We start from the raw sequence: 14,954 nt of genomic DNA, 5'->3' as shown, positions 1-14,954 counted from the left end.
AGTAACTCACCGTGAGGGAAATCTCTCCGAGGTTCAGCATACGATACCACCAACCTACCACCATGTTTTTGCCCACGTTTGAATTCATGCACTTAGGAATCTTATTATTTTACAAAGATCCTCCTCCCCCTCACTCAAAAAGATCGATTGCATTTCTAATGAAATAACTGCAATTTATTTTCTCTCCACAGCCAAGCTAGCGACCTGCTGAAACATCCTGAGTGAAGTCACTATGTGGAGTTGTGTAGGTTTCAATGAGACGGTGAATGGTCCGGACCAGCATTTCTGCTACGACCTCGAACTGGTCCTTTCCATCCTCTCCATCGTTTACCTCATCATCTGCTTCCCTTTCAGCATCTGCTACAACTCCCTGTTAATCCTAGTCAACCTCTACAACAAGCCGTCAATGACGATGCCCGACGTTTACTTTGTTAACATAGCTATTGCAGGCCTCATCCTCAGCCTCGTGGCACTGATACAGCTGCTGGGCCCGGACAATCCACAGTGGGCCGTGTGGAACTTCAACAGGGAAGTCTACATCACCTTGCTTATTTTATTTAACATCTCGGCTCTTGTCACCATGTACTCTACCACTTTGCTCAGTTTGGACTACTACATCGAGCAAGCTTTGCCAAGAACTTACATGTCCAGTGTCTACAACACCAAGCACGTCTGCGGGTTCATCTGGGGAGGGGCTGTGCTTACCAGCTTTTCGTCTCTTCTGCTCTACGTGTGCAGCCACGTTCCCAAGATAATAGAGTGCTCAAAAATACAGAATAAACAGGTGGCAGATACCATCATGGTATTTATTGGCTTCTTTGTGCCGGCTATAGCAGTGCTCTATGCCTTAATACTGATTCTCCGAATTCGGAACCAGTCCACCCCTCTTGATCAAGATTCGGCAAGGCTAGATCCTTCTACACACAAACTGCTGATGGCCACAGTCTGTACTCAGTTTATACTGTGGACCCCATATTACATGGCACTGTTAGTGCATGTAACCTTTAGCCCAAAAGGATCAGACTTAATAACGCGGTATAAAATTTACTATTTTGTTAAGGGCTTGTCGAAGCTGTTGGCTTATTCGTGCAGCTTTGTTATACCACTGCTCTACACCTACATGCACAAGAACTTTACCAACAAACTGAGGCAGCTAGTCAGACACCTGGACTGCCTGAATGAAGGATGTTCTCACCGACACTCAGAGGTGCAGTAACACGTCCTTGTGAGCTAAAGTTCCTTCAAATGTATGGATGGTGCACAGCTTCACGAATCAAGGCGGAACAAAAATAAACATGCAGTATTGGTGTCAAGAGCAAAAGCCCTCCAGTACATGCCACTGACATTAGCTATTGCAGAGGGTGCACAATTCCATTGTGATGGGAGTCCTGTAGGCTGAATACCATTCCATGTTAGAATATCGCACTGGCCTTCATTAACCAGTTCCCTAAACTCAATATCCAGTACAGCAATGGAATATATTTTTAGGAGCTTGGAACACTTCTTGGCACCCGAAGCTGTGTCAACAGTAAATGGAATGTGCAAGCTTGCAGAAATGGTGAAACCAAACCTTCAAAAGGTTTGTAAGCATCAGACCCAACTAAAGCCTTTTGCTTGGCTAAGTAACAAACAAAAAAAGACTGGTCATGACTTGGTTCCAGGATTACCACTTGCATGCCCCAAAGCTACAACAACAGCTGATGGGATGGTCACAGGGGCCAAGAATGTTTCCAATTGTGATAAGCTGTTCAGATAGGGTAACCAGCGAACTTTACACACCGTTCTGAAAGTTACTCAACCAAAGCCGACCAATTGAATGATCTCTTTGTGTTTGGAAGGACATCCTGCAGAAAGTCTCATCAAAGTGCAAGATCACCCAATACAAGCTCCATGAGGACTTGTTCCAAGACCTGTGGATTAGTCTCAGTAAACTGTCGGGAAACCTTCAACTGTTTGATGTGTACAGGATCGGTCATTATCAGCAGTGAGGTACAATGAATATTTCCGCAACTGAGCCGATTCAGATACCTCATAACCAACAATATCTCAATTAGCTGTGGTCAGCTTTGCAAGTTGACAGATCTACCATCTCTCACTGCTTCCATTCTGTCTGTTAAATGTGTGGTGTAATTGTTAACTAATTCGTGTCTCATGACTTTGGTTTTGTAGATATAAAAATATTTCCACAGTTCCTAGATCAAACACACAGTATAAAATAGTCCAATGCTATTTATTGTCATTGCCTTGTAAATAAAAAGATATATTCCCAAGGTTACAGTACGAGAGCCTTGCTCTGTTAAGATGTACAGTTTATACTAGTCTGAGGTAATACTTAATTTTAATTTACAGTATACAATTATATTTTTTTAAATTAAAAATACAATTGACTGAGCGGATCAGGGAGTTACAGCATTATCTTTTTCTCTCCAAGCCTGGGTTTGAATCCAGCCAAAAGTGACAGGATGAAAGCACAGCAAGGATCCCAAGTAAAATGAGTTTGACACAATCTTAATCTAGTTCTCAGTCAAGTTCTCAGAACTCATTAGTGGTCTCACTCACAAGGATGGCTGATACAGGGATTCGAAATTTCACACTGGTCCAAATGAATGGGGCACCATGAACCTACCTTTTTTTTTATTCGTTCATGGGATGTGGGCGTCGCTGGCAAGGCCAGCATTTATTGCCCATCCCTAATTGCCCTCGAGAAGGTGGTGGTGAGCCGCCTTCTTGAACCGCTGCAGTCTGTGTGGTGAAGGTTCTCCCACAGTGCTGTTAGGAAGGGAATTCCAGGATTTTGACCCAGTGACAATGAAGGAACGGCGATATATTTCCAAGTCGGGATGGTGTGTGACTTGGAGGGGAACGTGCAGGTCGTGTTGTTTCCATGTACCTGCTGCCCTTGTCCTTCTCGGTGGTAGAGGTCGCAGGTTCGGGAGGTGCCGAAGAAGCCTTGGCGAGTTGCTGCAGTGCAGCCTGTGGATGGTACACACTGCAGCCACAGTGCGCCGGTGGTGAAGGGAGTGAATGTTTAGGGTGGTGGATGAGGTGCCAATCAAGCAGGCTGCTTTGTCCTGGATGGTGCTGAGCTTCTTGAGTGTTGTTGGAGCTGCACTCATCCAGGCAAGTGGAGAGTATTCCATCACACTCCTGACTTGTGCCTTGTAGATGGTGGAAAGGCTTTGGGGAGTCAGGAGGTAAGTCACTCGCTGCAGAATACCCAGCCTCTGACCTGCTCTTGTAGCCACAGTATTTATATGGCTGGTCCAGTTAAGTTTCTGGTCAATGGTGACCCCCAGGATCTTGATGGTGGGGGATTCGGCGATGGTAATGCCGTTGAATGTCAAGGGGAGGTGGTTAGACTCTCTCTTGATGGAGATGGTCATTGCCTGGCACTTGTCTGGTGCGAATGTTGCTTGCCACTTATGAGCCCAAGCCTGGATGTTGTCCAGGTCTTGCTGCACGAGGGCTCGGACTGCTTCATTATTTGAGGGGTTGCGAATGGAACTGAACACTGTGCAATCATCAGCGAACATCCCCATTTCTGACCTTATGATGGAGGAAAGGTCATTGATGAAGCAGCTGAAGATGGTTGGGCCTAGGACACTGCCCTGAGGAACTCCTGCAGCAATGCCCTGGGGATGTGGTGATAGGCCTCCAAAAACCACTACCATCTTCCTTTGTGCTGGTATGGGTCCAGCCACTAGAGAGTTTTTCCCCTGATTCCCATTGACTTCAATTATACTAGGGCTCCTTGGTGCCACACTCGGTCAAATGCTGCCTTGATGTCAAGGGCAGTCACTCTCCCCTCACCTCTGGAATTCAGCTCTTTTGTCCATGTTTGGACCAAGGCTGTAACGAGGTCTGGAGCCGAGTGGTCCTGGCGGAACCCAAACTGAGCATCGGTGAGTAGGTTATTGGTGAGTAAGTGCCGCTTGATAGCACTGTCGACGACACCTTCCATCACTTAGCTGATGATTGAGAGTAGACTGATGGGGCGGTAATTGGCCGGATTGGATCTGTCCTGCTTTTTGTGGACAGGACATACCTGGTCAATTTTCCACATTGTTGGGTAGATGCCAGTGTTGTAGCTGTACTGGAACAGCTTGGCTAGAGGCGCAGCTAGTTCTGGAGCACAAGTCTTCACCTCTGCTACACTTAACTAGAGTGTGCTCACCATCAGTGCTGGGGATGTGAAACGGAAAATGTTTCATTCTGTAGCTCAGGCATCCTTTACCCTCACGATCACAAGAATTTCGCCATTTTTAGTGTTACAAAAACAATTAAAATGTCACTTCAGTAAAGCAAGGCTCACTCACAAGAGTAATTTACAAATGCTTCTGCAAGCTTCAGCTAGTATTGATTATCATTGCAATTGCAGTGTTGTCAATAGATGTACTTAATATATTGGTACCAATATGTTATCAGGGGGAAAAAAAATCAACTTGTACTGAAGCCCATGTGGTTTAATGGTGTGTGATATGCTTCTTATGGGATACTCTTCATTAGCTCAGATTGCTCCCACCAACACAGATAGACACATAACCCCCAGTACTTCATCCCTGTGCTAAACAGCTCAAAATACTTTCTCCAATACAATCCTTGTTTTAGGGCAAAGTCTGTTGATCTGTGGTACTGGATTTCCTTCACTGTTCAAGTGGGCACGGTATACACATTTCATACCCTCCGTTACACTTCACTAAAATCCTAACAACAAGTCACCCGGAATGAATAACATAACTGTCCTCACAGTACATGATCTATTGATTAAATCACAAACTCAAACAAGTGTACACAAATACTTTGATGAAGTAACAGAGGGTTGATGAAGGTGGTGTAGTGGATGTTGTATATATGGACTTTCAAAAGGCATTTGATGAAGTACCACATCATAGACTTACTTGGAAAATAGAAGCACCTGGTGTTAAAGGGACAGTGGTAACTTGGGTATGTAATTGGCTAAGGGATAGGAAGCAGAGAGTAGTGGTGAATGGATGTTTTTCTGACTGGAGAGAATTCCCCCAGGGATCGGTATTAGGACAATTGCTTATCTTGTTATATATAAATGACCTGTACTTGGGTATAGGGAGTACAATTTCGAAGTTTGCGAATGATACAAAACTTGGCAACGTAGTAAACAGTGAACAGGATAGTAGTAGACTTCAGGAGGACACAGACAGAATGGTGAAATGGACTGACACATGGCAGATAAGTGTGAAGTGATGCACTTTGGGAGGAACAACTCGGCGAGGAAATATAATCTAAATGGTACTATTTTGAGGGGGTGCAAGAGCAGAAGGACCTGGGGATGCATAAATCTTTGAAGGTGGCAGGGCAAGTTGATAAGGTGGTTAAGAAAGTGCATGGGATACTTGGCTTTGTAAATAGGAGCGTTGAATACAAAAACAAGGAAGTCATGCTAAACCTTTATAGATCACAGGTTAGGCCTCAGCTGGAGTATTGTGTACAATTCTGGACACCACATTTTGGGAAGGATGTCAAGGCCTTGGATAGGGTGCAGGGGAGGTTTACCAGGGTGATACTAGGGATGAGGGACTTCAGTTATACAGAGACACTACAGAAGCTGAAATTGTTCTCCCTAGAGCACAGAAGGTTAAGGGGATATTCAAAATTATGAGGGGTTTTGATAGAGCAAGTAAGGGGAAACCGTTTCCTCTGGCAAGTAGGTTGGTAACCAAAGGACACAGGTTTAAAATAATTGGCGAAAGACCTAGAGGGGAAATTAGGAGAATTTTTTTCACACAGAGGGTTGTAAGATCTGGAATGCACTACCTGAAAGGGTGATGGAATCAGATTCCATAGGAACTTTCAAAAAGACATGTACTTGAAGAGGACTAATTTGCAGGATTATGGGGAAAAAGCTGGGGAGCAGGATTGGACAGCTCTTCCAAAGAGCCGGCATGGGCATGAATGGCCTCCTTCTGTGCTGTAAGATTCTATGATTCTATGAAATATAACATTACCCACAGTTCTTAAGATCATGTAACCTTGGTCCATGATCTTTTGAGGTAAATGTCATTCTCACACTGTCAGTTAGTTCTCAGAGGGTTGTCACAAGGTGGTGCCTTTTCAGTCGGCACATTAGGTAAGAATCTATTCTGTGTTATAACCAGATTTTTATTTTTATTTACCGAATAGTGCGTATATGATTTTTTTTTGTCGATAATTTAAAAAGGTACACACACTTGCTACTCAAAAAGTGAATCTGATAAGAGAATATCCCGCTTAACAGCGGGTTTTGTTTGCAGATTGATTTCCCCAGAAAATTTCAACGCAATTGAACTCACAGAGAGTGAGGGGATCCCCTGTAATGGAGCTTTGTACAGCTCGCAACAAGAAAAGTAGGATTATAAGAACGAGCGTTGGAACTGCTAATTAACCGCATTTTGTTCCAGCTTTTGGAAAGTTGCCGTTCTGGGATTCATAGGGGTCACTACATAACAACCCATTGTTTAGGAGCAAATTTATCCCACTGTATCAGTTCTAAGATCAGTTAGTAACAGCAGAAAGATTAGTTGACCAGGAATTGACCTACGTAAGTTGTTTTTCTTGGTCATTTATCGCATATATACTGTTGGTGGGACCTTGCTATGCACAAATTAGCTGCCGTGTTTGCTGACATAACAACAATGATTACATTTCAAAAAAGTAATTAATTGCACACGAGGCACCTTGAGATTGCGATAAAAGCACTACACAGATGAAAGTTCTTTCTTCTTCTCCTGGTAGACTTAACTTAATTTCAACACAACGGACTGGAATTAAAGGTCTGATGCCCAGAACACAGTGGATACAAAGTCATGTTGTTTTTGGTGGCCATATTCTCTCTCCTTCTCTCGAAGGCCCAGGCTACAATTCCTCATCCAAGTGGCCAACCTTCAAGACAGCAAAGTGGTGATTGTAGCCCCCAAGAACGGGTGGGTTGGGGGCGGGTGGGAGTTGAAAATAGTTGGTTTTTTGGGTCGCAACCGCAAAATTTTTGGACTTTGCATTCCCAGTGGGAAGCCTGTACTTTTACGCGCCCAAATTAAACCCAGAAATAAAGCCGGGTTACAGTCGCGACCCAAAAAACAACTATTTTCAACTCCCAACCCACCCCCAACTCACCTGTTCTTGGGAGTTAAAATCACCCTCCAAGCGTTGGCAGTTAATTTGACAAAGGGGATCATCACGGCCCAGGCTGGTGGCACCCTCACCATTACATAGAATGTACGGTACAGAAACAGGCCATTCGGCCCAACAGGTCCATGCCGATGTTTATGCTCCACATGAGCCTCCTCCCTCCCTACTTCATTTAACCCTATCAGCAAACCCTTCTATCCTTTTCCCCCTCATATGTTTATCTAGCTTCCCCTTAAATGCATCTATGCTATTTCCCTGAGCTACTCCTTGTGGTAGCACGTTCCACATTCTTACCACTCTTTGGGTAAAGAGGTTTCTCCTGAATTCCCTATTGGATTTATTAGTGACGCCATGTTTTCATGAGTTTACAATTGATCGCTACCCTGTAACTCCTGCTGTCAGGAGTCCGAGCTGATTTTTAAAAAAAATCTCTCTCCAGCCCTGGGGCATTGGGAGTAATTATATTGCCCCCAGTGCTGCGCCAGCTGAGATTAACTAATCCACCACAGACCAAGGATCAAACCCAGGGACCTTCCCGGTCAGTAGGGCTCAGTACCACACTGGACAGTCACTGGGATATGGGGGGGGGGGGGGGGCGGGGGGAAGGGGGAGGAAGAAACTCTCATCACATTTTGCTTCTTAAAATATTTTCATTCCTTGTGAAAGTTCAATGGTCGTTGAAATTGGAGGTCCAGGGGCTCTGGAACCCTATAATAACCCTCAGGAAAGACAAATGCATCTCACAGAAATACCAGGGTTCTCTTATTAAAATGAGGACCAGTGTAAAGAGTTTGGCCCCACATTCATGGTTTGTGCTCCACCACGAAGGGTTAAAGGAACCCTTTGTCTAATATCCTTGCAAGATCTTTGCCAATAACGGTATGAAATTTAAGGAAAAGGACACAGAAATCCCAATGCCCAAGTGCATAATTCCTCTTGGCAGCATCAACCTCTGCCCTAAGGCACCATGAGTTAAGAGGCACCACCCCAAATTTTCCTTAAATACTAAGTTGCCTGTCATTTTCCCAAATATTTGCACATCATTCAACACTCCTGAACAAACAAAGAGAGATTATACATTCTGAAAAGTGCTATATCAATGCAAGTTTTTCTTTCTTTTCTTTGCCTTGACAACAATCTACAAAACTGTACTGAAGGGCTTTGCACCACATCCCTGGCCCTGCCCTGTTGATCAGGGCAATCTTCTTTAGTGAGGTCCTATAGCACTGGTTTGGAGATAAAAATTCTTCTTTCAAAAACATGTTACAGCATCAGTGGAATCCCTTGCTCAACACCAGTATGTGCTCACTTTTTATTCCTCAGATTTGCTTTGAAAGGTTATTTCTTCTATTCACCAGCTGGCAGATCAATAGTTTTACATGAGGCGGAGGGCGGAAATCTGATAACACACGGGCCAGGTAGGAGGCTCTGGCCTCGCGATCAGGCATGATAACAACAACTTGCATTTATATAGCGCTTTTAACATAGGAAAACGTACCAAGGCGCTTTACAGGAGCATAATCAGACAAAAATTGACACCAAGCCAAAGAAGGAGACCAGAAGTGTGGTCAAAGAGAGTCTTAAAGGAGCAGAGGCAGAGAGGTTTAGGGAGGGAATTCCAGAGCTTAGGGCCTAGGCAGCTGAAGGCACGGCCGCCTATGGCGGGGTGAAGGAAGTCGAGGATGCGCAAGAGGGCAGAATTGGAGGAACGCGGAGTTCTCAGGGGGTTGTAGGACTGGAGGAAGTGACATTGCAAGCCACATGGTGAATCCCAAGATTTCAAATCAGGAATCTCCAAGTCCAAATTGGCTTAAAAACCTGTCGTCACTGAGCTATTGGCCTCTATGTATTTAGTCTGGAATTTTTTTTAAAATCTGTTATTCGAATAAATTAAGGAGTTGATCCTTTAATTCAGCTGGAGCCAACTGCTATCTCCCCATCTTTGGCCTCAGTTGTCTGACTGACACAATACTGAGCCCTGTAACAGTTGCTTGGGAAACAATTGCGCTGCAATCTGTTCGCCATGTCCATATATAAAAGACGGGTTGTCCACTGACAAAATGACAGATTGTTTACTTAATACTAACATACTGTAGAATGTCAGTATTAATAACTTTTCCCATGAATAGCATCATGGCTATTTTGCATCCAAGAGGACATCATAATCGTCCAGACGACAGCAACACCCTGTATTGGCAAGTAACTGTTCAAAACATACCCTTTACATTAGCATTATGGTGCTTTAGAGAGATTTGGATTTGTTTTGCAGTTCATAACCTCCTTTCCTCAACAGAAAAACCAATGGGCCAAATCTCTAAGAAGAATTTAGTACATGTAGGAATTAGATTGAACAGTTTAAATTGTTCCCTTTCTGGGCCAGAGAGGTTGCATTAACAATTATCGTGTCGTTCAAAAGGTACTTATGTTCTCAATCACTAGCCCCAGCTTTTTGCAGCGAGTTTAATGGGCAATTAAGGTGCAAATCCAGCAAGTTCTTAAAAGTAACGGGGAGGTTGAGGGAGCTATGCCGTTTGGGTGAAGCAGTGTAAATCGACCAGCAAGTTCTGGAGCTTCACAATTCACGGCGTATCTCATAATCCCCTGAATTTGCTGGCCGATTTGCACCTTAATAACAGCGTGCGTCGTTAACGCACTGTTATTTTTCCAGCAAGATTTGGCTTAAAGTTAAAAACCATAACAAGACTCTGAAAACGTTAGACGATTTACATCGGATGGGTACCGCTATTCCCATCAGTTTGACGCTGCTGAATGCTGTTTATCACATGCAAATCTGAGTATGACCTCAGTAACAATTTAAAAAAAAAATAAATCTGGTCTGACTAGCCCTTCCTTCACACACGCTGAATTAGCAAAAGAAACTTGTTAGAAACAGTTTTACTCCTCAATCCATTATGAGATAGAAAATTTGCTGTCTTGATAAAACAGCACATTGCATTTTTCAAACCCTGACTAAATATTCGAGGGTTAAAAGTCATTATACTTTTCAAATTAGTTGTGCTGGGTTTATACATTATGCAAAATATAATGAGTGGATGGATCTCAGGGCTCTGAGCTTCATTCCCATGCTTTAAGACAATTAAGCCTTGACAACAGTCTTGTAACACATTCCGACCCAAGTTATCATACAATATGAGCAGAGAACAGAATCACGGTCTGCTACAGAGATGGCCCCATATCTCCATCCACTCAATGAGCCAGCTCTAGGGTCATCCGTCCAAACAATAGTATCAACTTTGTGATAATCAAAAAGCACAGTAATCATAGCAGAGCTCAGTGAGTGTGGAAACTTGCTTATAGAGCTCAACGAGTGTGGAAACTTGCAAGTATGGAGCTCAGTGAGTGTGGAAACACCCATGTACAGAGCTCAGCATGTGTGGAAACTATGTACAGAGCTCAGTGAGTGTGCAAACACCTATGTACAGAGCACAGCATGTGTGGAAACTATGTACAGAGCTCAGTGAGTGTGCAAACACCTATGTACAGAGCACAGCATGTGTGGAAACTATGTACAGAGCTCAGTGAGTGTGCAAACACCTATGTACAGAGCACAGCATGTGTGGAAACTATGTACAGAGCTCAGTGAGTGTGCAAACACCTATGTACAGAGCACAGCATGTGTGGAAACTATGTACAGAGCTCAGTGAGTGTGCAAACACCTATGTACAGAGCACAGCATGTGTGGAAACTATGTACAGAGCTCAGTGAGTGTGCAAACACCCATGTACAGAGCTCAGTGAGTGTGCAAACACCCATGTACAGAGCACAGCATGTGTGGAAACTATGTACAGAGCTCAGTGAGTGTGCAAACACCCATGTACAGAGCTCAGTGAGTGTGCAAACACCCATGTACAGAGCACAGCATGTGTGGAAACTATGTACAGAGCTCAGTGAGTGTGCAAACACCTATGTACAGAGCACAGCATGTGTGGAAACTATGTACAGAGTTCAGTGAGTGTGCAAACACCCATGTACAGAGCTCAGTGAGTGTGCAAACACCTATGTACAGAGCTCAGCATGTGTGGAAACTATGTACAGAGCTCAGTGAGTGTGGAAACTTGCACGTATGGAGCTCAGTGAGTGTGGAAATGCCCACATACAGAGCTCAGCATGTGTGGAAACTATGTACAGAGTTCAGTGAGTGTGGAAACACCCATGTACAAAGCTCAGAGTGTGTGGAAACTTGCACGTAGAGAGTTCAGTGAGTGTGGAAACACCCATGTACAGAGGTCAGTGTGTGTGGAAACTTGTATATACAGAGCTCAGATAGTGTGGAAACACAAACACACAGACAGCTCTGATTTGCCAAGCCAGAGAATGATGCAGAGATGCCAGGGTAATGCGGCATTGCCAGTTTTGCATTACACTGATCAGGTGATCCAGGCAAACTAGCAGAACAGATTTCCAATGCAGCATTATAGAGTATCAGTCCTATTGGATACCCTCTCACTAAAAATAACACAGAGTGCAGTAGAATTGTATGTGTGGCCTCAGGGGAGAAGTGAATATCAAGCTTAAAAATCAGAAAAACAACCCAGGACGGATCACAAAATCCTGATTGGCTTTGTTATAAAATCACTGCCTGTACAGACATTATTTTAGTAAACAGTGCAGTCAGTGGTTAATTGTAAACTTTGAAGTCAGTGAGATAACACAGGCCAGTGTGTCTCCTGCAGAGGCACACAGCAGCCTTGACCACCCCGGCCTGCATTAAATCTGACATTTTCCTTCCAAATACAATTTGTCCACCTTGACCTTCTGCTGGTTTATAGGGTAGATTTTTACAAATTTGTGTTCCCAGCCTACAGCTGCTGATGGGGAGGGGGGATATATGGAGAATTTGAGGGTGCAGGTCAATGGGTCACCCCTTCCCCCCTCTCCCCCACCCGGAATTTGCTATCCATTGACTCTAATCTTTCGGATGAACCATTAACGGGGTTCGGTGGCAGGGCACCAGCTTCTGAAGGGGTGGGGTTGTGGCGGACTCGGGGGCAGTGGGGGGGTTTCGTGCCTTGACCATCTGTGGCCTGTATAGTGATAGAGTGTGGCGGAAGGACGGGGGCACCTGAGGCCTGAACCCTTTGTGGATTAATGATGGGTGGCGGGGGGGGGGGGCGGGATTATTTTGAGGTCCTGAGTTATCCGCCAACGAACAAGGTTAATTATTAAAAAAAGGTATAGCCTTTTCTCCTTGTCTAACCAAGATCTTGTACCTCAGTTAGAATACTGTGTCCAATTTTGGTCTTCTCACATCGTGAAAGATAGAGATTCTGGAAATGGTGCAGAGAGGGCCTAGTTTAAAACACCTTTGCTACCCAGATAGGCTCAAAGAGCTGGGTCTGTATAATTCAGAAAAGCGTAGACTCAGGGGCTATTTGATTGAGGGTTTTAAAATAATGAAGAGACTAGATTGTGTTTATGTGGACCAATTATTTCAACCAGGGATCACGCTTACAAGTTATGTGAGGACAGAAGTAGGTTGGCTGTTAGGCAGTTCTTCTTTTCCTAGAGAATAGTGAACCTCTGGAACAGGCTGCCAGCTCGTGCGGTGAACACTGATTCGATCAATTCCTACAGGAAAGAGCTGGACCTGTTTCTGGTTGAGGTGGAGATTACCTCGTGTAAGAGGTCAGTACGCTCTAATATAAATCAGGGTCAATGTGGTCTTCTGGACTAGTTTTGATCGCCTAAAGTTGTGGGAGAGGAATTTTCCTGATTTTGTTCCCTAATTGACCTAGGTTTTTAATCTGGTTTTTTTCCCCTCTCCCAGGAGATCACATGGCTGTGGGTGGGTGGGGAGTGTCTGTATCGTGATGCACGGGGTATCACTGCTGGATGGACCAGTGGGTATCTTACAGTCCATCATGTTCATATGTTCGTAAACCGAGTCCCTATCTGCCCTCTCAGGTGGGCATAAAAGATCCCATGGCACTATCCTAAGAAAAGCAAGGGCGTTCTCCTGGTGTCCTGGCCAATATTTATTCCTCAATCGACCTCACTGAAACAGATTATCTTGTCATTTATCTCATTGCTGTTTGTGGGATTTTGCTTTGCCCGAATTGACTGCTGTGTTTCCCTACGTTACAACAGTGACTACACTGCAGAAATGCTTAATTGGCTGTGAAGCACGTTGGGACATCCTGAGGGCGTGAAAGGCCACAGAGATGCAAGTTCTTTCTTAATGGACTGAAAATCCCATGGGACTTACTGATGCCTGTATTCCTGATCTGAGCTCCTGGAGAACAAATTCATAACATTTATCCTTATGTGTAAAACAAAAAAAAATGAATCATTATATTTTCCCATAACAAAATGGTCATAATCCTGATTGGCTGTTGAAGAGTATTCATAGGACTGAATGTTCAACCTGCTGAAACAGCTCTACGGGAATGTCACCTACACACAATCTGCTTGACGGACTCCCCTAATGATTCGTCAAGATTATCCAGTGAGTAGCTAAGACATACAACCAGGTTCCATCCATGCTACGTGCTGACTGAGGTGAAATCAGCTGAGTAGTTGCGCCTTAGCAGCCTTGGATGAGGGAGTGGAAAATTGACCAGGGCTCCTACTCTTTATCACTCTCCAACGGCCTCTGTTGGAAGGGTGTGCGTGTGAACGTCAACTGAGGGCAGGATCAGCCGCAGCTGCAACGTCACCTTGTCCCATGGATGAACATCCTGCCAAACAGTCACCGTCAAAGCCCGCACAGGAATAGCGGCCACTTGAGTGAAGTACCAGAGAGTGTCCATGGAATGGCACTGCAGCACCTTCAGGAGATGGAACAACACTTGAGAAGGGGGAAAAAAAAACCTTCCCAAGCCCAGACTGATTCCTATATTTAGATACGCTCATACCACACATCACTTCCTGGGAGAGTTGATAGGCTTTGCAAGTCTCCACCAATAGGCTAACCAATAGAGGTGCACGGGAACACAATATTTTCTTTCTCTTCCTTGCTGGAAAAAGAGCCCAGAACTCACTCACTACGACCTCAGATGGTACAACGGAGATTGGGAACTGGTCTTGTGGTGCACTGTAGGTAAAATTTACATCCCAGATTAGTCAATCAGTAAACCAACAATGTCACAGAAAAAAATAGCAATCTAATAAACTCCTTCTTTCGTCATTGTACTTTTAACATAAAATTGTACACTGAGAATGGAATGCAAATTGTCACTTTAATTCATGGCCTTGTTTATTACAATCGTCTCAGTGATGAAATCAAAGGCAGGATACCACTTCCTACGATGCCTAATCCTCCTTTAATAATACTTTATGCGAAATACAGAACTGATGTGGTCATGCGCATTCATGATTTATACTTTCTTAGCCAGCTCTCTCAGATTTTAGCTCCCTTGCTTAATTTACCATCCACCAGGCTGAGCATTGGATGCTTCCCATCTGTCAGGTGCCCCCTGCGATTTTGCACTGTAGAATAAAGAAATATACGGCTCTTTTGAACAACAACATCTGCCTTTAAAATTTCATGCTGAGCGAGGCTGGTCGTGCTAATGGTCACTATGAAAGTATTGCACATAATCTAGGCTGACACTCTAGTGCAGTACTGAGAGAATGCTGCACTGTCGGAGGTGCCGTCTTTTGGATGAAATATTAAACCGAGGCCCTCTTTTACGTCTGCCCTCTCAGGTGGGTGTAAAAGATCCCATGGCACTATTTTGAAGAAGAGCGAAGGAGATCTCCTTGGTGTCCTGTCCAATATTTATCCCTCAACCAACATCACTAAAACAGATGATCTGGTCAATATCACATCGTTATTTGTGGGACCTTGCTGT

At 44.2% G+C, this 14,954-nt stretch overlaps 2 protein-coding genes across 5 annotated transcripts in view; one reads left to right on the top strand and one right to left on the bottom strand.

Moving 5' to 3' along the window:
* Positions 1 to 2,396, top strand: part of gpr146 (G protein-coupled receptor 146) — a 78,512-nt gene extending 76,116 nt beyond the window's left edge. For all 4 annotated transcript variants that reach the window (XM_068002914.1, XM_068002913.1, XM_068002916.1 and 1 more), the window contains exon 2: positions 192 to 2,396. In XM_068002914.1, the coding sequence (XP_067859015.1) occupies positions 233 to 1,216 (984 nt within the window). In that variant the 5' untranslated portion in view covers positions 192 to 232 and the 3' untranslated portion in view covers positions 1,217 to 2,396. The remainder of the gene's footprint in view (positions 1 to 191) is intronic.
* Positions 1 to 14,954, bottom strand: part of LOC137340468 (uncharacterized protein C7orf50-like) — a 283,224-nt gene that overhangs the window by 105,110 nt on the left and 163,160 nt on the right. The window lies entirely within an intron of this gene.

The sequence above is a fragment of the Heptranchias perlo genome, chromosome 22 (genome assembly GCF_035084215.1).
Source record: "Heptranchias perlo isolate sHepPer1 chromosome 22, sHepPer1.hap1, whole genome shotgun sequence".
NCBI classification, from domain to species: domain Eukaryota; kingdom Metazoa; phylum Chordata; class Chondrichthyes; order Hexanchiformes; family Hexanchidae; genus Heptranchias; species Heptranchias perlo.
Note: the sequence above shows the minus strand (reverse complement) of the source record. Positions and strands in the feature narration are given on the sequence as shown.